The following is a 25225-nucleotide window of genomic DNA, read 5'->3' as shown; positions in this document are numbered from 1 at the left end:
ACGCACGCTGTATGTCGTAGTAACGTTAATTTTAAAAATCTAACACAGCGGTTGCATTAAGAACTAATGTATCTTTCATTTGCTGTCCAACCTGTATTTTTTAGTCAAGTTTATGATTAGTTATTGATTAGATTAGGTGCCTCTCCAAGATTTCTCCCGACATTTTGTTTGCAGCTTGGCTACTATTCTCATTGTATAACCACGATTTGTGCCGCTAAATATGCACATTTTCGAACAAACTCTATATGTATTGTGTAATATGATGTTATAGGACTGTCATCTGAAGAAGTTTGAGAAGGTTAGTGAAAAAATTAATATCTTTTGCTGGTTTATTCGTTATCGCTATATTTGGCTTGAATCAATGCTGTTGTGTGGTTGGCTATTGTAGTAAGCTAATATAATGCTATATTGTGTTTTCGCTGTAAAACACTTAAAAAATCTGAAATATTGGCTGGATTCACAAGATCTTTGTCTTTCATTTGCTGTACACTGTGTATTTTTCATAAATGTTTTATGATGAGTATTTAGGTAATTCACGTTGCTCTCTGTAGTTATTCTAGTTGCTTTGGTGAGAGTTGTGATGGTGGCTGCAATGTAAAACTATGATTTATACCTGAAGTATGCACATTTTTCGAACAAAACATATGCTATACAATAAATATGTTATCAGACTGTCATCTGATGAAGTTGTTTCTTGGTTAGTGACTATTTATATCTTTATTTGGTCGAATTTGTGATAGCTACCTATGCAGTAAAAAAATGGTGGAGAAAAAAAAGTTGTGTCTTTTGCTATCGTGGTTAGCTAATAGAAATACATATTGTGTCTTCCCTGTAAAACATTTTAAAAATCAGAAATGATGGCTGGATTCACAAGATGTGTATCTTTCATCTGGTGTCTTGGACTTGTGATTTCATGATATTTAGATGCTAGTATTTACTTGTGGCGCTATGCTAGGCTATGCTAGTCAGCTTTTTTACTGATGAGGGTGCTCCCGGATCCGGGATTGTGACCAAGTAGAAGTTAACTGATCACTAACCAATCACTGCTTTGCTGTAGTATAGGCCTATAAATAGGTCAAAGGTCAGATTACCTGTTTTGAACAATGGATGCCAACAATGGACAGAGAGCAAGAGGAGTAGGAGGGAGAGGAAGAGGAAGAAGAGGACGAGGGCAAAGAAGAGAAGGAAGGAGAGCCATCTCTGATGAGATTAGGGCAACACTTGTTGATCGTGTGATCAACCACGGTTTGACCATGAGAGAGACTAAGAGTCCAGCCCAACTTGAGTCGATTTACAGTGGCGTCCATAATTCGAACCTTCAGAAATGAGAACAGGTATGCAACTATCTAAATTACTATTTTAGCATTACAGTAATGTACTGTAAAATACGTATGACTGCATAGTATTGCATAAACATTTGTAACTCTAAGCCATCCATTTACTGCACTGCATTGAATGAATGAGGTTGGTTATCATGCTGTACTACATTTTTTTGTACATTGTTTACAGTTCCTATGCTGAACACATACTGTGTTTGTATTCTGTACAGAGTGGAAAGGCAAAGACATCATGGAGGACGAGGACGCTTGTTTACAGATGTACAAGAGACTGCAATTATAAATATGGTTTTGGCCAACAATGCAATTAGGATTCGAGAGATAAGAGAGGATATCTTGAATAATGACACCATATTTAACAACATCAATGCTGTAAGCCTGTCGACCATACAACGCATCCTCCAACGGCACCGAGTGACGATGAAACAACTTTACAAGGTGCCATTTGAGAGAAACTCTGACAGAGTCAAGAATATGCGACATGACTTTGTAGAGGTATGTATGCAACACTACTTCCAGTACTTCAGACATACCATATTTACTCATCTGTATATCCTTTTGTCTGTTACAGAGAGTATTGGAGCTGGATGCCCATGGAATTCGCCATTAATTTATTTATGTGGATGAGGTTGGCTTCAACCTCACCAAAACCAGGCGCCGCGGAAGAAATGTAATAGGACAGAGAGCAATTACCAATGTCCCTGGACAGCGTGGGGGTAATATAACTATGTGTGCTGCCATCACTCAAAACGGAGTCCTCCATCACACTGCCACACTGTACAACACCGGCCATATGCTCACTTTTCTGGATGCAATTTACACAATGCTTGTCCCTGATCCAGATCAGGAGCCTGCTAGATTTGTGGTTTTATGGGACAATGTTAGTTTTCACCGGGCTGTTCGGGTCCAAAACTAGTTTGCCACCCATCCACAATTTGTAGTTTTGTACCTACCCCCATATTCACCTTTTCGAAATCCCATAGAGGAATTCTTCTCAGCCTGGCGCTGGAAAGTGTATGATCGCCAACCCTATGCCCGCATGCCGCTTCTCCAGGCAATGGAGGACGCATGTGGGGACATAGAGGTTGCCTCTGTCCAAGGTTGGATACGCCATGCTAGGAGATACTTCCCTCGATGTTTGGCAAGAGAAAACGTATCTTGTGATGTGGACGAAGTATTGTGGCCAGACCCAGGCCGGAGAAGAGATGAAGCGTAGCTTAGCACTGGTGACTGCACCCCCCGTAGAAATTCCTGGACTGCCCCCCCGGGACCCCACACACACAATTGTGTTCTTTACTGTATTCTAAAGAATCTACTTTTGGTTTACATATGTTTATGGTTTTGCTGTATGCTACTGTATACAACAGTAATGTTTGGCCTAATAAATATTTTCTGTTTCTACATTGCATTGGTATTTACAGTGTACTTGTTACCCCTCTCAGCAGATTACTTTCACTGTAGAACATTGTATTGAAATGTAGATATAAGCCTATGAAAGACCAAAGAGCTTTAGATTTAGAACAACAGTGTTTACATGGTATATTCCAAAAATGTACTATTATGAAAGCAGTGTTTGCCATTTGATGCAAATGCTTCATTCTGACATGTGTTTATGGCATTTTGAATGCAGTGTTACATTTTGAAGGAGATGTAAGGCATTTTGCATTTTGTGTGTGCAGTTTTGGGAATTGTGGGTAGAGTTTTGAAAAAAGGAGACAGTTTTGAAAACGTGTGTAAGCAGTTGGAAAAAACTGTAATGAAAACGAATGGATCATTCCATCTTTCCCTTTCCAGGAATGCAGTACAGGTGGGGTGTCCACAGTCACACAAAAGGAATGAATGGATGCTCTCCTTCTCGCTCAGAGATGGTTGGTACACGTGAACATGCTCCATCCAGGTAAGCTATATTGGGATAATCGTATGCACATGTGTGAGCGAATAAGCCAACATGTTACATAAGCTAAGCAGATACATTGGAGCCATGATGTTTACACCTTTGACATCTGCCATCACAGTCAGAGATGACTCCATCTTGCAAATAAAATACAACACCTTGTCCTAGTTGCACTGCTTGGCCTGTCCATCAGCAGCTGTCCATGACATAACAGGGAAGAGTGGCTTCCCCCCATATAACTTAATTTCCATGGACAGCTGAAGCATGTTGAAGAAGACAGTGAATCGACATGCTATTTATCCTAATCTCCCTGACAGTGAGACTGATAGTGATAGTAGAATAGACAGCAGGACATGTGTGATCCATCCGTCTCTCTGGAGCCTGAACTCTTGACTGGGCTGTGGTTTGTGGACAGGAGACCTGAGGGCCATCCAGACTACACTGTCTTTGATGGTTTCCCTCTCTAACCTCCAATTCCCATTGCATTTCCATGTGGTTGGATGGATGACCAGACCAGTATGCGGCACAGACACATACCGAAGTGTGCCTGATTGGCTCTGGTGATCTGAAGGAGCCCCATAAGGTTCGAATTGACAGGTTTGCAACCAATGTTATATAAGGAGCCTGGTTTAGGATCTGGTTGCTGATGCTTTACTCATAATTATGTAAAATATTTATGTGAAAAATTTAAATAAATACAATTAATTTGATTTTGATTTATGTTGAAACAGACTAAAATAGATAGAGCTGTTGAATGTGATTTTTTCCCCCCCTACATATAGAGTAATGGTAAGATATGCAGCATACCCTCACCAGACCTATAATTTACTCTAACTTGAGGAGCCATTTCGTGTTGGTGTTCTATTGGTAATATATCACAGCCGGCCATCACAAGTCGACAGGCAGGAAATGATCTACTGCCATGCCTTTACAAATCCATCCAAATCCAGATTTTGCATTTTGTGGACAACATAACACCAAATACCATGGGACAAAAATTGTCCAATTGCTCATGGTTGGATTTGCAAGCTGCAATTAAAACAGTCTAACGTTACTATATAGAAAGAACAGGTTTTTATTTCCAAAAGGTGCAGTATTCGTGTTTCCTTTTCATTATTGCCTTTATGCTAACAGTGCCCCCTTTTTATTGCAACACTGAAGGTTACATGTATATTTCATAATACGTTTACAAACCCAATTAGTTATACTGCAAGAACTTTATTAAATATAAAGTATATAAAGTACACACACTCTAGAGGGTTGCATTTCAGGGAGCTGTCCATCTGTGGTCACGCAGGTAAACCTCTAATCTTATTAGGCCCATTGTAAATGTTGTACTGCCAAATCACAACACATCGATGAAGAATACGAAAGCATGTCATCTCATCTTTAGCCATGAGAACAGATGGTTGGTTGGAAATAGCTGGTAGTCATTGGTCTTGACTGCAGCTGTTATTCACTTGTGATTTATAACCAATCTCATGCTTTTTATAGATCTTGTTGACGATCTGGTTCCTGCATTTGGCCTTGTCGTCTTAGTATTTTTAATTATAAGTGGTTTTGCAGATCCGTTTGCCGGTTTATGGCAAGGGTATGTTGCAATAATGAGATATGCCTTAATTCCTGGAAATGACCTGGAAATCCCCCTAGATTGGATAGAGAGTCAACCACCTGCAAGCCCATCCTGACAGTAGTGGTAGAGATTAACCCTGATGTGGCCAGGTCTGGAATTCCCACTCCTTTTATCCTCACCAAAATTACATATCTGCCTAGTTCACTCCCAGATGCTACAGTATGTGTTTTGGGACAGGACATGTTGCTCTTTTTTATTCTCTTTTTTTTAACCACATTTTTGGTTTTTGGGGGGGTTTACAGGTACAATATCAATTTCAATTCATATATTCAGTTTATATAACATGTACCCGTGGGCTGCCACGCAAAAGAAAAACAAAAGTAAGAAATACATAGAGAAATTATCGGGCCTACACCCCCAACTCCCCATCCCATTCCCCCCCAACCCAACATATCTCAGTCCAACCCCCTGCATCTAAGCATTTAACTGCAGGGAACTACCACATCCTATGAAGGAATGTGCCTACCTGATTTAGGAGACACAGTGAACAGTTGGGAGTTGGGGCCAATTTCTTCGTAAAACTTTTCCTTGGTGTTAAATACAGTCTGTGAACAAACTTAAAATGTATAGTTTAATGGCTCGCATTGAGATGCAAAGTCCATATTTCTCCATATTGTGTTCCAGTTCAAGGGTTGTTCAGATTCACTAAGGTCTGTGGACTATACTTTTTTAATGGCTAGCTCATAATATGAGCTTTCCAAAAGTTGTTTATATATTATAGAGATAGGGATTTTTTCCTAAATCCCATCATTGTTGGGTTGTTGGGTTCAGTAGTTGGGTTTCCCAAGGGACTCCATAGGCCAGCATAGGTGACCTAAGTTGTAAATATAAGAAAAAAGGGAGTTGCCTGGTAATGTGTATGTGTCCTTCAAATCTTGGAATGTTCTTAAACCATTACTGTCCGTGATATAGGCATGGGTACGGATGCCTCATTTGGACCATTGGGGGGGATGCAAAAGGCACTATTGTGAAGTAATGGAGTATGAGTATGCCATTTTGATTTCCAGTTACACCGTTTTTCAATTATGCGCGAAATAGAAATTGTGTGAACGATAATAGAACCAAGGGGTAGTTTACATTGTTTAAGGCATATATCAGTGAAGACGACCTCTTCCAGGGCAATAGGATACGCCATATTCCTCTGTATACTCAGGCCAGGGGGCAGAAGAATCATGTCTAAACCAATTTAAGATAGGGCAAAATGCTAGTTCCTGGAAATACAATTGGTACTCCTACGTCTTTCCGTCTTAGTACGTTTGTTAGCCAGAGGGGGAGATATGGGAAGCATTGAACTACCCAAATTCAGCCGTCGCAATATTCATTTTGACAAAAGATATTCTGCCGGTTAAAGCAACTGCGATGTTAGTCCATCTACTGAGGTCAAATTGAATTGACTTGAGCATTGTTAAAGTTTCTAGCAATGGAGCCTGGACGGTGTTTCCTCTGATACTTTGGTGCGGCTGGCTTCCGGGTTAAGCAAGCAGTGCGGCTTGGCAGGGTCGTGTTTCGGAGGACACATGGCCCTCGACCTTTGCCTCTCCCAAGTCAGTACGGGAGTTGCAGTGATTGGACAAGACTGTATAATAGCAATTGGGTAAAAATAACAAAAAAATGTGTACAGTGCCTTTGGAAAATGTATAAAAAAACCGAATGAAATATTACATTTGCATAAGTATTCAGACCCTTTACTCAGTACTTTGTTGAAGCATCTTTGGCAGCAAATCCTGCAATGAGTCTTCTTGGGTATGACGCTAAAAGCTTGGCACACTTCTATTTGGGGAGTTTCTCCCATTCCTCTCTGCAGATCCTCTCAAGCTCTCTCAGGTTGGATGCGGAGCATTGCTGCACAGCTATTTTCATGTCTCTCCAGAGATGTTCGATCGGGTTCAAGTCCGGGCTCTAGCTGGGTCACTCAAGGAAACTCAGAGACTTGTCCCGAATCCAGTCCTGCGTTGTCTTGGCTGTGTGCTCAGGGTCGTAGTCCTGATGGAAGGTGAACCTTCGCCCCAGTCTGAGGTCCTGAGCGTTCTGGAGCAGGTTTTCATCAAGGATATCTCTGTAGTTTGCTCCATTCATCATTGCCTTGATCCTGACTAGTCACCCAGTCCCTGAAAAACATCCCCACAGCATGATGCTGCCACCAACATGCTTCACCCTAGGGATGGTGCCAGGTTTCCTCCAGACGTGACGCTTGGCATTCAGGCCAAGGAGTTCAATCTTGATTTCATCAGACCAGAGAATCTTGTTTCTCATTGTCTGAGAGTCTTTAGGTGGCTTTAGGTGGCAACTCCAAGCGGGCTGTCATGTGCCTTTTACTGAGGAGTGGCTTCCGTCTGGCCACTCTACCATAATGGCCTGATTGGTGGAGTGCTGCAGAGATGGTTGTCCTTCTGGAAGGTTCTCCCATATCCACAGAAGAACTCTAGAGCTCTGTCAGCATGACCATCAGGTTCTTGGTCACCTTCCTGACCAAGGCCCTTCTCCCCCGATTGCTCAGTTTGTCCGGGCGGCCAGGTCCAGGAAGTCTTGGTGGTTCCAAACTTCTTCCATTTAAGAATTATGGAGGCCTCGACACAATCCTGTCTCGGAGCTCTAAGGACAATTCCTTTGACCTCATGGCTTGGTTTTTGCTCTGACATGCACTGTCAACTGTGGGACCTTATGTAGACAGTTGTGTGCCCTTCCAAATAATGTCCAATCAATTGAATTTTCCACTGGTGAACTCCAATCAAGTTGTAGAAACATCTCAAGGGTGATCAGTGGAAACAGGATGCACATGAGCTCAATTTTGAGTCTCGTAGCAAAGGGTCTGAATACTTATGTAAATAAGGTATTTGTTTTTTATTTTTTATACATTTTCAAAAATTTCTAAAAACTTGTTTTCACTCTGTCAATATCGGGTATTGTGTACAGATTGCTGAGGATTTGTATTTATTTAATCCATTTTAGAATAAGGCTGTAACTTAAAAAAATGTAGAAAAAGTCAAGGGGTCTGAATACTTTCTGAAGGCACTGTATATGACAAAATATAAAAATAATATAATATACTAATAATATTTTTAATTAAAACATTTCTTGCAATGGTTTTATCTAAGGAAGGAAATATATATACTCCTAAATATTTAATATGGGAAACAATTGGGATTCCATAAGTAGAGATGGAGTCCTCGTTCAGGGTCTTGAGAGGCAGGGGAGCACATTTGGTTAGATTCATTTTATAACTTGAGATGAAGTTGAATTTATCTATGATCTTCAATGCGTTTGGGAGCGATTGAGATACATTGTCTAGATATAGTAAAATATTGTCTGGGTATAATGAGATTGGGGGAATTGTTGTTATTTCATTCGATTGACGAATTGCCTGGGCCAGGGGTTCCATGGATAATAAAAATAGCAAAGCAGAAATCGGCTCACCTTATCTACTGCTTCTAGTGATTCTGAACAGAGCAGATATTGCCTGTTATAACAATGTCTGCGGGATTTGGCATATACAGTCGGGTCCATAAATATTTGGACATTCACCAAGTCATTATTATTCTAGCTGTCTACCACAGCATATTGGAGTTGAAATTAAATAATTAATATGATTTGAGGGTATTTACATCCAAATCAATGAACGGTGTAGGAATTACAGCACTTTCTATATGTGCCTCCCCCCACCTTTTTAAGGGACCAAAAGTAATTGGACAATTGGCTGCTCAGCTGCTTCATGATCAGGTGTGTGTTATTCCCTCATTCGTTCATTTACAAGTAAGTAGATCAAAGGTCTAGAGTTGATTTCAAGTGTGGCATTTGCATTTGAAATGTGTTGCTGTTAACCCTCAACATGAAGTCCAAAGAGCTGTCACTGCCAGTGAAGCAAGCCATCATTAGCCTGAAAAAACAAAACAAACCCTTCAGAGAGACAGCAAAAGCATTAGGTGTGGCCAAATCAACCATTTGGTACATTATTAACAAGAAAGAACACACTGGTGAGCTCAGGAACACCAAACGGCACAGAAGACCATGGAAAACAATTGTGGTGGATGACAGAATAATTATTTCCCTGGTGAAGAAAAACCCCTTCACAACAGTTGTCCAGATCAAGAATACCCTCCAGGAGGTAGGCGTAGCTATGTCAAAGTCAAGAGAAGACTTCACCAGAGTAAATACAGAGGGTTTACCACAAGATGTAAACCACAGGAAGACATCTTAAAAAGCCTGTACAGTTCTGGAACAACATCCTATGGATAGACGAGACAAAGATCAAAGTGTACCAGAATGATGGAAAGAGAAGAGTATGAAGAAGGGAAGGAACTGCTCATGATCCAAAGCATACCACCTCATCTGTGAAGCATGGTGTGTTATGGCGTGGGTATGTATGGCTGCCAATGGAACTGGTTCCCTTGTATTTATTGATGATGTGACTGCTGGCCAAAGGAGAAAGATGAATTCTGTGTTTAGGGCTATATTATCTGCTCAGATTCAGCCAAATGCTTGGATGGTGCTCACAGTGCAGATGGGCAATGACCTGAAGCACAGTGCGAAAGCAAACCAATATTTTTTAAGGCAAAGAAGTGGAATGTTCTGCAATGGCCAAGTCCATCGCCTGACATGAATCGAATTGAGTATGCATTTCACTTGCTGAAAGCAAATCTGAAGGCAAAATGCCCCAAGAACAAGCAGGAACTGAAGACAGCTGCAGTAAAGGCCTGGCAGAGCATCACCAGGGAAGAAACCCAGCAGCTGGTGATGTCTATGGGTTCCAGACTTCAGGCAAAGAATTTGCAACCAAATATTAAAACTCTCAATTTAATTTATGATTACGTTCGTTTGTCCAATTACTTTTGAGCCCCTAAAATTGGAGGGCAAATGGTTGCAATTCCTGCGTGGTACTTCTGACAAAGATCTTAAATGAAAGATGACAGTCTACACTTAAAGCACATCTTGATTGTTTCCTTTCAAATCCATTGTACAGAGCCAAAATGATGCAAATTGTGTCACTGTCCAAATACTTATGGACCTGCCAGTAGTATTTTAATCATATTAATAACATTGGAGCCACTAGGTCCAAGACAGACCAGTGATATGACCATTCTAGTCTATCAAAAGCTTTTTCTGCATCGAGAGATAAAACAGCCCAAGGAGCTGTTGTTTCTGATGAAGCATGTAAGATATGTAATAGTCAATGGAGGTTATCTGAGGATAAAAGTTTTTGAACAAAGCCTATTTAGTCCGTGTCGACCAATGAGGGTAACTAAGTCTCGAGACGTGACAACAACATTTTTGAAAAGAGATTAATATCTGTGTTTATCACAATGAAAGCAAATTTAGTTTGCTTTCAGAAGAGGACTGGCCACCCCTCATAGCCTGGTTCCTCTCTCGGTTTCTTCCTAGGTTTTGGCCTTTCTACAGAGTTTTTCCTAGCCACCGTGCTTCTACACCTGCATTGCTTGCTGTTTGGGGTTTTAGGCTGGGTTTCTGTACAGCACTTTGAGATATCAGCTGATGTACGAAGGGCTATATAAATAAATTTGATTTGATTTAGTTCTGTATTCACATCTCTCAAAAATGAACCTTTGGGGGCCTCCCGTGTGGCGCAGTGGTCTAAGGCACTGCATCGCAGTGCTAGTTGTGCCACTAGAGATCCTGGTTTGAGTCCAGGCTCTGTCGCAGGTGACCGGGAGACCAATGGGGCAGCGCACAATTGGCCCAGCATCGTCTGGGTTGTTCTTTCCTCCGACACATTGGTGCGGCTGACTTCCGTGTCAACTTGGCTGGGTTATGTTTCGGGGGATGCACGGCTCTTGACCATCATCTCTCCCGAGTCCATATGAGAGTTGCAGTGATGGGACAAGACTGTAACTACCAATTTGATACCATGAAAAAGGGGTTAAAAGAACAGCTGTGTTAATCATTTCGAGCAATAGTAGACCTTATTAATGTCAACATTTCAAAGAGACCTCAGGAGGAATACTGCTCCATCCAAGTGATTTGCCTTTATTCATTTATCCATGCTTTTTTTATCCATCATTTATCCATGCTTTATCCCTTTTGAGTTCATTGAGTGAGATTTAGGCTTCTGTTGAGAGAAGAGGAGTCTGGCTTGGTGTGGATTAAGTGTTAGGTGTTAGGTGGATTAGGTGTTTAGTTCTTTATAGTAGCGGGAGAATCTTTTATTGATTAATTTGGGTTCTGATAGTAGTTTCTGCGCAGCTTGTTGGCCAGTAAAAGATTGGAACGATTGCCAATGGTTGAGTCTAACTTGATGGATGGCAAATTCTGCTCTCTGTCTTACCAACGTTCTCTCTTGACTTTGGAAAGAGTAATGGCTACCTGATCTGAAAAATAAGTGTTGAGAACGCTCTAATGCAGTTAAGAACATTTCCAATTTGGATATCTTCTTTAACTGTGATTTATTCAACTCAGATTCAAATGCAGATGCATCATTTTTTTCATGTTGCGTCAGTCTAATAATTTTGAGTATCTTATGCATCATTATGATTACACCTTTAGTTTTGTTTGGGGCTGATGGAAAAGCAGACAGTTTGTACAAAATGGTTCTTCATTCTATGTGCGTCCTTACGGAGCAAGTGTGTTTCTTGGAGCGTTGCTATATCAATATGGTTTCTTGCTGGAATACCAAGACAGCTGGAACATTTGATAGGACAATTTAGGCCTTTCAAATTCCAAGAGAGAATGTTATACACGTGATATAATTGTTATCTTAGCCCATGGATGTGTAACTAAAAGCAGGACCTTAAGCAGCATATTTTTGGGGGGTCTTTTAAGGCATTGAAACATAAATAACGTAAAACATAAAACAAGTAACCATTTTCAGACCTTTACAGTTTAGTTAGTAGACTTGATGTGTTAGCGTGAATAATGAAGACAAATATCAAATATAATCTTAAAAAGTAGACTAAATACAACAGCAGATATGCAAGCCTGACCACCATATTTGAAGAAATGTCAAACAGAAAGGTTGTAGGAGCAATAGTTATTGACCCATTATCCTCATTATTATTAGTAAAATGGCTTAAATGACCTTAAACATAACCTGACCCTCAATGTGTATTAAGCATTTAAGTGCTCTATACTATGTCCGAAAAAGAACATGGTATGTGGAATAAATGCAGTCTATGATCTAGATCTCACAACACTTAATCGTGGCCTGTAGGCCGAGTCCTCCCTGGGAGATACATTTTGACGCGTAAACGGAGGGGGACAGCCATCAACATGAACTGAATTGAGTGGTAGCCCTTAACGGACTGGCCATCTATCCTAAACAGAAAAGAAAAAAATATCAGAGGAATAGCTTCCAATTTAAATGGACATATTTAGCCCTTAAGGATGCAATGTGCTGTAACCCCACAAGGAAGCTGCCCCAATCTGTATACACTTCAATATATTGTCCGTTGTTCATTAATTGGTATGGTGTCATCATTGGCTAAATGTCTTGGACCGTAAGTCATGTAATAATAGCACAGTCCAATCTGCAGTAATAATAACAACAGCAACAATAGCAGTGTTCCGTTTACCCAATTGAGAGTAGTGTCCTTATCATTGTCTTATGCTGAGGTCACCATCATAGCCATAAGCTAGGCTGTATGGTTGTGTATGGAAGCCTACCTGAAAACTGAGCCAGTGTTGCTCTATCTCTGACACAAATACTGAGGGTGACAATCACAGCAAAGTGGCCACTGAAAATGAGAGTTTTGCATGACAGTCCAAAATGGACTTGAACTTTTGTACACATCTAACATTTTCCCATAGCTGTTGAACAAATCAATCCCAAAAATGGCTTCGGCTTGGTTGAGTAGGGTAAGTGTGTTCCCTAATGAGCAGGCGGAGTGAGTGTGAAGGTGTAGTCTAGCTGAGCTCCAGTGATTACTGGTTGGATTGGGAGGCCCAGTGCCTTGTGGGAGAAGAGTAATCAAAGCGGCTCATGAGGGAGCAACGAGTATCGTCTGGCAATCAGGCCACAACAGAGGTCTCATTCATCACTTCCCTTTTCAAGTACAACCCCCCAAGACATCCTACACCACCACGACCATGACCACCACGGAGTGCCTAGAAATCCCCATACCGTGTAGTTGGTAGAGGGAGGGACGTAGCCCAGACTCTAGATGGAGCAGGGTAGTTATCGACTCGAACAGAAAGAAAAATAATTTATCTTGGACCGCTTTCCAATAGAAACCAGGCCTCTTTATGTGTAGAGAACATATTTTGTGTCTTTGCAGTGCATGCTTTCTCCTTTCCTCTCCGAAAGACTCTGGCATGCTGCCCTAATGGGGGTTGATAACAGGCATAACTCAGGGTCCTTATCGATTGAGTCTCTTCCTGTCCTTAAGGATGTCACCATGCTGCACCCTCTTTCCCTTCACCCAGTGACCATGACTTCTGACCCTTAACAATGTCAGCTTGACCCAGGTGGCTGGACAGTAGCCAGGCTAGTCATCTTTGTCTCCACTGCCCCTGGGAATGAGCTGCTCCAAATGGGACAGAGATACTCAGAGTGTGCTGGACGGACATTTATGTGAATGAACTTCGACTCTCTCAGTCAACCTACTCTGAAGCAACAGTAATCTACCATTTCATTCTTGGATGATACTCTAATATTTCAGATATGCAGCGTAGAAAACAGCTGAGGGCATCTGTCAAAACAAATATGTGTCGCACTGCATCCAAGGCAAGCTGGGGGATGTTAACTCATAGGCACTTACAAGGCATACTGGAGAAGTTGACTTTGGCCTTGCCTTTATAAACAAATCGTGTGAGTGGTAAACACCAATGCCAATAATGACCTGGCATATTTCAATCTTCTCGCTCTCGTGAATCCTTGCTGCATGGAATGTACGTGATAGGCTTCTCTCATGCTAACTCCCAATGAAACACCCCATACAGCTAATACATACACTATACATTCCTATGGAGGCCCAGTGCTGAAAGCAGAAAAAAATCCCAACAGGTCTCAACAGTTATAGTATAGTAAAGAAGGGTGGCTAGTCAAGGCTGGGAAAATCCACAGTTGACTGTTTGTCACACGATACCTACTTACAATATAGTGCAACAGTCTGAATTCCTATAGCTCTGGCCTAGTTTGTACTGTAATTCAGTAGCTGTGGCAGTGATAAAATCAGAAGGAGATTATTACATTTTGGTGCAGTTTTAGTGCAGTACACTGAAATCCTATTATGTGTAATCCATAGTAGTACTGTAGATATTATGAACGGTAAACCCGTAAACCCTATTGGAATCTCATGAACTGATTGAGGATTTTTTCCTTCCAGTGGGAAACCTAGATTTCATGAGAAGATGATGCAACATATTGGAGGCCCCATACAGTGGTCATTTAGAGGTCATACACAATCACGGGTATTACCTACGGATGTGTCACAAACGACCCCAATCTCAAAGCAGAGATAGGTATTCTCTGTAATAGGGGTCCCCAACTGGTGGCCCGCTGGCCTCAATCTTGTTGATGATCCCTGCTCTATGAATACTGTACTCTCTTAACCCATCCTCCAGACATTTAGCTAGTCTCTTCATCATCTGTTCTCCATCTCAGAAGCTCCTCTCGATGTACAGTATTTATGCCTTGGGGAGGGCTGCTAATGCTGAGCCTACTGATGATTGTACGTGAGGGACACTGCTACAGAATCTACAGAAGCTGAGTGGGTGGCAGGTAGCCTAGCTGTTAGAGCGTTGGACCAGTAACCGAAGGACGCTGGTTTGAATACCTGAGGTGACTATGTAAAAGTTTGCTGATGTGCCCTTGAACTCGGCACTTAACCCTAATTTGTTCCAGGGGCACTGTACTACTACGGCTGCCCCTGTACAACAACACATGTCCCTGCAGCTATCTGATATACATTTAAAAAAAAAAAAAAAAAAATTGGTGTTCAGGAGGCTACTGGCAAGAGGGAAGACCTGATGAAGACGCCACAAGGAAGATGTCACATTACAGTATCTATCTGTCACTCTGGGTTTGAATTAACGCAAACATGGAAACAATCCTTGAATTCTCCAGATGACTCCATTGTAGTCCTTTATTGAGAGGTTATCCTAAGGAATTTCGATTTGATCAAATGAACTTGAACTTTCTGGAAAGTACAAGCATAGTAATCTCCAACCTTTGTTGTGAGTAGCAAAGTGGAAGGCTTACTGTCTAGGGACCATATGCTTTCCGTGAAGCCTAGTTTTTCCTGGACCAGTGTCGGCTAGCAGCTACTATAGACTGATTTAAGACATTCAAGACCTAACATAGGATGTAAGAGAAGGAGGACAGTAAATCATCTGAGGTTCTAACAATGGTCTACTGTCTTCATAGGCACACATTTATACACCATTACATTGGATGAATGTGGTTCTTATCTTTTAATGAACAAAAAAATGCTTATGTAAGAACTGCTTTTATGTATAGCCCTAGTGCCTTTAACTAGGTTTCAGAGGACATTGTAGGAGATTTACTCACCTTAAATACAAGTACAGTAATTATAAAAATGTATACAAAAATATCCGCTGCACACTATTATTTTAGACTGTGGACTGGTAGAGTGGCCATATATTGCTGACTTACCCTCAGTGTTTCGAGACTGATTGTTTGGGCCCTGGTAGTTGAAGAGGACCTGGGACTGTCTCCTGGCTGGCTGGTCTCCTTCCTCCCTCATGACAGGAGCTCTGCTGGTCGGGCTGAACTTCACTGCGAGAAACTCCTGGTCAAGTTTACTCTGGGGCTTTGTGGGCTCCTCACGCTGCTCCTCAAGATGCTCCTCAAGGTGCTTCTCATGGTGCCGCCCGTAGCTTTGGGATGAACGACTGCCATCATGCTGGTGACTGCTTTGGTTGTTTCTGTGTTCGTGGCGGCCAGTGTGTCTCACTCCCTTGTCACTACGGACAGTTTGTGTGACGTCCTTCGAAGTGTCACTTTTCATCACTATGTCACCATCTCTGTGATGCCTGCTTTCCCGGTCAACAACTTCCTGTTGACGCCTGTGGCTCTCTGAAGTAACTTCCTGTTTAGTTGTTGTTGTCGATGTTGTTGACTCCCCCTGGGCCTTTGAGGTGGTCTGGTCCATGCGATGTGGATCCTCGGTAACGGTCACCTCCTCTCTTCTCTCCTGATCATATGTTCCCAGTCTCTCTCTCAGCTCCTGCCTCAGGTCATTAAAGATCTCATAAGTAGGAAAGCTTGTCTCAGCATAGGATGGTGACACTGTGGTCGATTCTGTTGGCTGGACCGGGTCTTGTGGTATAGTAGACGAGGGGTCAGGCAGTGTGTAGTCATACTCCTCATCTTCATCCAGGACAGGTGGGTCCTCTTTGTAAAGAGGTAGGGTGTTACCGGGGGCGAATGGGTCTAATGGGCTTGTCTGTTTATTGTCATGCGGTTTGCTGAGGTCTCTCAGAGGGTTGTTGTTCTGTCTGGTTGTTGCTAACATGGGCTTCTTAATGTTACGAGGGTCGCAGTCAGGGATAGGAGAACACATCAGGCTCCCGCCATCGTTAGGACAGTGACACACCTGACACGGGTCCATCTGGAAGGAGTGGCCCGCTTCATACTTCTGGTTGCCTTGGACACAACCGATGCTCTCACACTGCGGACACCCATCCGCAGGCTCCACGACAGTGATGCAGTTGGGAGGGATCTCGGGACACGGGATGAAATGGCACCCGATCCTCCCGCCTCTCTGTGGACAAGAACATTCTGTGCTTCCGAAATCCACAAAGTAAGATTCTCCCTCTGGAACTTTCCCATTCCGGAAGCCTGCATGGATGCAGTCATAGTACTGGTAACCTTCACATGAGCATCCTATTTTAACGCAGGTGGCACAGCAAGCGCCCTTCTCCAAAACCTCCTCAATGCAGTTGTCCAACACTGGACAATCCACGCCTGTACAGTCCCTTTGGCTTAAACAGGTGCCCAGGCACAACAGGAGCACACATTGAAACAGCATCAGTTTTTCTCGGTTCATTTCTCATAAAAGTCCCAGAGCCCAAGAACAATTGTTGAAAATTGAATTTGATGACGACTATTGTCCACAGTCTTCTGCGGTCGACCTGGAGTGAGAATGATGTTGAAGGTTCGATTTCAAATGGCCTCCTTTAACCTGTGAGAATGAAAGAGAAACAACATGACATTACTGTTATGTTAAGTTACTGTAGTGACAGAACCACAAGATCATCACCAAGATCATCACCAAGTCGTTTGTCATTGAACTGGGTCCCACTAGTCTCCACTGTTTAAACTAGCTACCATTAGTGTCATTAGGCCGAGACTAAAATTGACCAATGGGCTAATGTATGTTTTTCCATGCCCATTCTCTGGTCACAGGACAGCTCGGGATGCATACTATGGTTTGCGTTACATTGGTATGGAAATGTGGCTACAGGTAATGCTGGATAGGGATAGGGGGAAATATGGACAACCCTAGAGAAACCGTCCAAAGTTAGAAAAGAAAGGTACTGTGCCTGACAGCTCCTACACACAGAATAACACAGATAAGAGAGGACAAAGCTCATGCACTACAGTAGGCTTAATGTGGTTGCTAGTGTCAGATATTTTCTAAATCTGCAATTCAAAATGTGTCCTTTCTAAGAAGTGTGTTCTGTACGTTTTAATAAGATGCATTTCTTACACTACTATACTTGGACCGAACAATCTTTGCAGTGATCCATATTCAGCCAGTTCTGAACTCGTGTGTGATCCAAGTCAGTGATGTGACTACAAATCAGAGAACATATTGAAAACCAGGTGTTTTCTATTTCACTTTTCCTGTTTTTCCTCAACCGTTCATGTGCTTGATCCAGTCCTAAGAAACACTGCAGCGTTTCAACCAAAGGAATCTGTTGTACGATTCTACAAGTTATTTTCTAAATGCATTCCAGTTCTAAGTGAAACATTATGTGTGTGTGTGAAACAAATATTAGATCTATTTCTTAACATTTTACTAATCTTTAACACTGGCCTTAACTCAGTTGAGGATTATGAACAGTGTTAGACTCAAAAGACACACACATAGCACAACAGCCCAGACTCATTGCCCCCATAATGCTTAGAGACAGCATGCTGGTGCATGGATTCCAACATATGGTGGAGCAGTTTGGGAGAACAAAAGTCACCCAGTGTTGACATGGTATATTTTCCTCAATAGACACCCTTCACGCTCATGTGTACCTTGGATGTATGGAGAAGTCTGCACTGACACGTCTTTAAACTCCCAGCAGCAACTCAGAACTCCGTTTTCTATATCAACATATTCTAAAATACTATACTCCTGCCATATGACATCCCGGTTTCATGACTATCTTTGAATAAGAATGTTGAGTTTATCAACCTACATGTATAGAGTTATGGTGTGCTGCTCTGTACTGAGGCATCCTATTATCTAGGCGCAAATTTGCCCTTTCAGTGCTGATTATGTAGGGGACCATGCACTTCCTTTCAGTGAGGATTCTATCATTAACCCAACCCCTCAGTGTCAAAGTCAACCAAGCACGGGTTATGGCAGTCACAGCCAACTGCAGAGGTTTTCTAAATGAAATATTACAACCCCCCCCCTTCCAAATTCAACGTTTCTTCAAATGATACATTTTTGAGAGCCATTAGACATCCAATTGGAAGTAAAACATTGGTTCTGGCTACTTCTCGCACATCTGGGGCTACGTCTCTCTCACTTCATCATACCAGACCACAGAATGAGAAGGACTTCAGCACAGACGAACGCACCACTTAGACAATCAATGATGGCTTTGTATGCAGCGGGTAAGGAATCATTTTAACAGGTCTCATAGTCTTGACTGGCATGTGCCCCACTGGTTTGGTGTTTTAATGATGTTGAATTCAGCACATGGCATGCAACGACATGGCATGATGTACTGCATCAAAGGCTGCGGCTCAGAGTTCCTATGTCTGCCACAGCTGACGGTGAGATTCAAAAAGAAAAAGAGAGTTGGTCTGGGAAAATAAAAACCTGATTGTATAAACATGTGTCACTCACAACCACTGTCAGAATCTGTGATAAGAAGATAAAGTGAATAGAAGACACATCTAGCCGCTGTATCTTTGCTGACCAATGTAAGATTAATAAAAAAATAAAAAAAAATTTTTTTTTTTAAATTCCAAAGTTTTCCAAACAACGTTTGTGTACATGTCTTGCTCATGTATCTCTCCTAGTATCCAGGAGTTTGAGCCAGGATACAGAAAACATTGTTGTCATGTGATTTTACAGGAAAAGTTCTCAACAGTAATGTTTGTCTTAGCGTTTTGAAATACTATATTCTCTGACTGGTGTAAAGATTTCAAGATATCCTACAAGATAATGTCAGTCTATCTGCTAGGCTGAGAATAACGACTTGAATGTAATTAAGTCAGTAGCCTGAGGGTTGATAAGGTACACAAACTCACATGGAGCCAAATCACTTTTACAAATACTACTGTTTACGTTTTGTCATTACATACAAATGGACATACGCAATAGACTTCAGGGCTGAGAATACTCCATCATTTGAAATTGGAAACGGGACTTGAACACATTTTTTCTCTGTGTTTGAACAATAAACGTTAAGTGTGAAAGTGAAATAGGCCTAATTTAATAGAGGATAAATAAAATGCTGAAATGTTCTTAGTTATGTGGAGAATTAAACGTCAAGATAACCTGCCATGCACATAACTGATGGGTAGAAACGTCGGAAAGGAAAACCATCATTTTTTACATGTTACATGCAGTCTCTTTATAAGGTTAGCACATAAACACATTCTCACAAACAAGCGTGCAAAGGCATTGAGGCAGTGGTTGAAAAGTTGTCTTTACCTTAAGTCTCAGTTCTGTGAGTGTGCGACCGGTATCTTGTATGCTGGCCCTAAGTTAGCTGAGCGCATTCTGAAGAGAAGGGGGATGTGCAAGCGCTCTCTGAAAACTGAGAGAGGATAGGGGCGGAACAGAAACTTTCTTTCCCCTTCCGAATACTTCGGCAAATTAGTTATGAGGTCAGGAATACTTTTGCGCCTCGATTTCATTGAGCTGCTGATTCACGTTTGAACGAATTCCAATCGCTTCCATCTGTGTATCTCGCTGCTGTTTTACTTGATTGAAATGGGCTGCTTGCTGTCACATTCCAATGTTAGTCTTTGCGCTTGGGTTTATTTGACGAATGCAGTCATTTTCCCCATTTATATTCTCATTATTGTGACGTTGTATATTGTAATTCCAGATGATTCAGCCAAAAGTAGGCTGTGCTGGTGAACAACTCTAACTATTATACCCATGTTATGCCCATCTAATGTCCATAACTTGAAAAGGATACAGGATGGGCTAAAAAGCCTACACACAATAATCAAACTCCCCTGCAAATCTTCTCACTCAATAAGAAAATATCACATGATCCCTGCGGCTCTTCAGGTTTTTCAGGCCCAGAGATGAAGATAGCCTATGTCTGTGTGTAACTGTTTGAAGACATCAGGTACTGTGATTCAATGGAGCTGGTTAGCTGCTGTCCCTCAAATAGACAAACTGGAGTAATGATGAGATTTTGTCCAATCTCTGTCTATCTGAGAGTAAGCTCCTGTGATGTGGACTAACCTCTGAAATAACCCCCAAAGAGAGGTCAGCAACCACCAACTCAATCACTGTCTGACACACACACACACACACACACACACACACACACACACACACACACACACACACACACACACACACACACACACACACACACACACACACACACACACAAAAGTTGGCTCTTTACGTCCTGTTTATGGCAGATGTGATTTCCCTACAGTGATGAGGCTCTGTACAGCAGCAGGCATGTCAGCATTGACAGCTGGGGAATCCCAGTGTAGACAGGTGGAGGAGCTACAGCTGTTACGCTCGTCGTGGGTGGAAGAAGAGGAGGACCAATGCGCAGCGTGGTAAGTGTCCATATTGTTTTAATAAGTATACTGAACACTGAACAAAAACAATAAAACGACAAACGAACAGTCCTGTACGGTGACACAGAACAGAAAATAATCACCCACAACACACAATGAAAAACAAGCTACCTAAATATGGCTCCCAATCAGAGACAACGACTGACACCTGACTCTGATTGAGGACCATACTAGGCCCAACACATAGAAAACTAACAACAGAACAAAACATAGAAAAACAACATAGAATGCCCACCCCAACTCACGCCCCGACCAACTAAAATAAAGACATAAAAAAGGAACTAAGGTCAGAACGTGACAACAGCACAGAGCTGGGTGGGTGGAAATGGGTGGTCCCTTTGATATTTAAACTAGAAATATTGCACCAATATTGCATTGTCCAGTTGTCCAGTCCATGATGGGTGCCATCAGTGAGAATGGTCCTAGAGACAAAAGCCCACTCAGTGAATTAATAGATTGAATAAATCAAATCAAATGTTATTGGTCGCATACACACATTTGGCAGATGTTATTACAGGTGTAGCGAAATTCTTGTGTTCCTAGCTCCAACAGTGCAGTAATATCTAACAATCCACAACAACACACACAAATCTAAAAAAGAATAAGAATAGAATTAAGAAGTATAGAAATATTAGGACAAGCAATATTCGGAGTCCGGAGTGTGTGCCTTCGGAAAGAATTCAAACCCCTTGACTTTTTCCACATTTTGTTACGTTACAGCCTCATTCTAAAATGTATTAAATTGTTTTTCAATCTACACACACTAACCCATAATGACAAAGCAAAAACAGGTTTTTTGAAATGTTTGCTAATTTATAAAAAATAAAAAACAGAAATACCTTATTTACATAAGTATTCAGACCCTTTGCTATGAGAGTCGAAATTGAGCTCAGGTGCATCCTGTTTCCCATTGATCATCCTTGAGATGTTTCTACAACTTTATTGGAGTTCACCTGTGGTAATTTAAATTGATTGGACATGATTTGAAAAGGCACACACCTGTCTATATAAGGTCCCACAGTTGACAGTGCATGTCAGAGTAAAAACCAAGCCATGAGGTCGAAGGAATTGTTCGTAGAGCTCCGAGACAGGATTGTGTCGAGGCACCGATCTGGGGAAGGGTACCAACATTGAAGGTCCCCAAGAACACAGTGGCCTCCATCATTCTAAAATAGAAGAGGTTTGGAAACAACAAGACTTTTCCTAGAGCTGGCCGCCCGGCCAAACTGAGCAATCGGGGGAGAAGGGTCTTGGTCAGGGAGGTGACCAAGAACCTGATGGTCACTCTGACAGAGCTCCAGAGTTCCTCTGTGGAGATGGGAGAACCTTCCAGAAGAACAACCATTTTTGCAGCACCCCACCAATCAGTCATTTATAGTAGAGTGGCCAGACGGAAGCCACTCCTCAGTAAAAGGCACAAGATAGCTTGCTTGGAGTTTGCCAAAAGCCACCTAAAGGACTCAGACCATGAGAAACAAGATTCTGATGAAACCAAGATTGATCTCTTTGGCCTGAATGCCAAGCATCATGTCTGGAGGAAACCTGGCACCATCCCTAGGGTGAAGCATGGTGGTAAAATCAAATCAAATCAAATTTTATTTGTCACTTGCGCCAAATATAACAGGTTTAGACCTTACTGTGAAATGCTTATTTACAAGCCCTTAATCAACAATGCAGTTTTAAGAAAATACCTTAAAAAAGTAAGAGATAAAAATAACTAATAATTAAAGAGCAGCAGTAAAATAACAATAGCGGGGCTACATACATGGGGTACCGGTACAGAGTCAATGTGCGGGGGCACCGGTGTCGAGATAATTTAGGTAATATGTACATGTAGATAGAGTTATTAAGGTGACTATGTATAGATAATAACAGAGAGTAGCAGCAGCGTAGAAGGGGGGGCAATGCAAATAGTCTGGGTAGCCATTTGATTAGATGTTCAGGAGTCTTATGGCTTGGGGGTAGAAGCTGTTTAGAAGCCTCTTGGACCTAGACTTGGCGATCCGGTACCACTTGCCGTGCAGTAGCAGAGAGAACAGTCTATGACTAGGGCCTTCCTCTGACACCGCATGGTATAGTGGTCCTGGATGGCAGGAAGCTTGGCCCTGGTGATGTACTGGGCCGTAGGCACTACCCTCTGTAGGGTAGTGATCCTTGATGAAAACGCTCAGGACTTCAGACTGGGGCGAAGGTTCACCTTCCAACAGGACAACGACCCTAAGCACACAGCCAAGACAATGCAGGAGTGGTTTGGGAGTGGCCCAGCTAGAGTCCGGACTTGAACCCAATCGAACATCTCTGGAGAGACCTGAAAATAGTTGTGCAGCGACGCTACCCATCCAACCTGACAGAGCTTGAGAGGATCTGCAGAGAAGAATGGGAGAAACTCCCCAAATACAGGTGTGCCAAGCTTGTAGCGTCATACCCAAAAACACTTGAGGCTGTATTCGCTTCAACAAAGTACTGAGTAAAGGGTCTGAATTATTTTGTAAATGTGGTATTTCAGTTTTTTATTTGTAATAAATTTGCAAAGAAAATTTGGTTTTACTTTTTCATTATGGGGTATTGTGTGTAGATTGATGAGGGAATAAAAACAATTTAATCAATTTTAGAATAAGGCGGTACCCTAACATTTACATTTACATTTAAGTCATTTAGCAGACGCTCTTATCCAGAGCGACTTACAAGTACATACATTCATACTTTTTTTTGTACTGACAAAATGTAGGAAAAGTAAAGTGGTCTGAATACTTTCCGAATGCACTGTATATATATAATGGGATGTATAGACATTATGGACAGTATATGGATAGAATATGTAGTATATCTGAAGAATACTTCGATGTTGATGGGGGCATGCTCCCTCTGCTGTCTCCTAAAGTCCACGATCAGCCCCTTAATTTTGTTGACATTGAGGGAGAGGTTATTTTCCTGGCACCATTCTGCCAGGGCCCTCACCTCCTCCCTGTAGGCTGACTCGCCTATCACTGTTGTGTTGTACGCTAACTTGATGATTGATTTGGAGATGTGCGTGGCCACGCAGTCATGGGTGAACAGGGAGTACATGAGGGGACTGAGCACGCACCCTTGTGGGGTTGTGGATCAGCATAGTTGTCACGCTCGCTATCCTCAAACTCCCTGTCATAAATCAACTAAGGCGCAGCGTGCATGTAGTTCCACATCTTTTAATAGGAGTGAAAAACTTAACCAACAAAACAAACAGGTAAACAGCAAAGAACGTGACGCAACCGAGGTGCACACAAACACACACGGAAAATAATAATTACCCACACCTTAGGTGGGAAAAAAGGCTGCCTAAGTATGATTCTCAATCAGAGACAACGATAGACAGCTGTCCCTGATTGAGAACCATACCCGGCCAAAACATAGAAATACAGAAACCTAGGGAAAAAAACATAGAATGCCCACCCCACATCACACCCTGACCTAACCAAATAGAGAAATAAACCGGCTCTCTAAGGTCAGGGCGTGACAATAGTGGAGGTGTTGTTGCCTACCTTCCCCACCTAGGGGTGGCCTGTCAGAAAGTCTAGGACCCAGTTGCACAGGGCGAGGTACAAACCCAGGGCCCCTTGCTTAACAAGCTTAAATGTCTTACTTACTTCGGCCAAAGAGAATGAGAGCTCACAGTCCTGAGAAATGACGGTGGCTTGCATTGGCGGCGCTGTGTTTTCCTCGAAGCGGGCAAAGAAAGTGTTTAGGCTGTCCGCGAAGCAGCTGGTTTTCCCTTTATAATCCATGATTGTCTGAAGTCCCTGCCATAAACATCTTGTGTCTGAGCCGTTGAATTGCGACTCCACTTTGTCTCTGTACTGACGTTTTGCCTGTTTGATTGCCTTATGGGCATAACTGACTGTTTGTACTCAACCATATTCCCAGTCACCTTGCCGTGGTTAAATGACAGACACAAGGGGATGTGGTGCCATCGGTGGCTTTGTTTTAGGGACACCCCCACGACAAATCGATGACATCGATGAGTCAATGGCTCCAGCATTTGTTTTTGTGTGCACATTGTTGAAGAGTGAAAACAAGATGAAGATCATACGTCTTCCTCTGAACTACTGATTTGATGTAGTATGCAAAATCTCTGCATAATTTGGTGCAGCAAATTGGCAAAAGATTTGCCACAACTTTTGCCACACGCCTATTTTTTATGTAAGGTTATAGAGACAAATTTAATATGGCAAGATTTTTCATTTTCAGAAATCCCCTTCGTCTGGCTTCACTGGATTAAGAAACTGTGTTATCGACAAATCTGTACAAATCCATACAAGTCTAATCCATGTGTTGTTCAGTGCTATTCTGTAACTGGATAAAACATCTGCCCCCACTGTCCGCTTGCCAGCATCCATGGATATTGTCTAGTGCAGGTCAAGTCTATCCACCCACAGTGTGTTCATGTGTATCGTGACTGACTACATACT

General features: G+C 42.1%; 1 protein-coding gene across 2 annotated transcripts in view; it reads right to left on the bottom strand.

Moving 5' to 3' along the window:
- Positions 1–19751, bottom strand: part of fbln2 (fibulin 2) — a 52489-nt gene extending 32738 nt beyond the window's left edge. For both annotated transcript variants that reach the window (XM_039008614.1, XM_039008615.1), the window contains exons 1-2: positions 19660–19751; positions 15426–16956 (exon numbers count right to left, since the gene is read on the bottom strand). In XM_039008614.1, the coding sequence (XP_038864542.1) occupies positions 15426–16821 (1396 nt within the window). In that variant the 5' untranslated portion in view covers positions 16822–16956; positions 19660–19751. The remainder of the gene's footprint in view (positions 1–15425; positions 16957–19659) is intronic.
- Positions 19752–25225: the final 5474 nt, after the last annotated feature.

This window comes from Salvelinus namaycush, chromosome 14 (assembly GCF_016432855.1).
Source record: "Salvelinus namaycush isolate Seneca chromosome 14, SaNama_1.0, whole genome shotgun sequence".
NCBI lineage: Eukaryota > Metazoa > Chordata > Actinopteri > Salmoniformes > Salmonidae > Salvelinus > Salvelinus namaycush.
The sequence above is the reverse complement of the archived record's forward strand: the minus strand, read 5'-3'. Positions and strand labels throughout refer to the sequence as shown.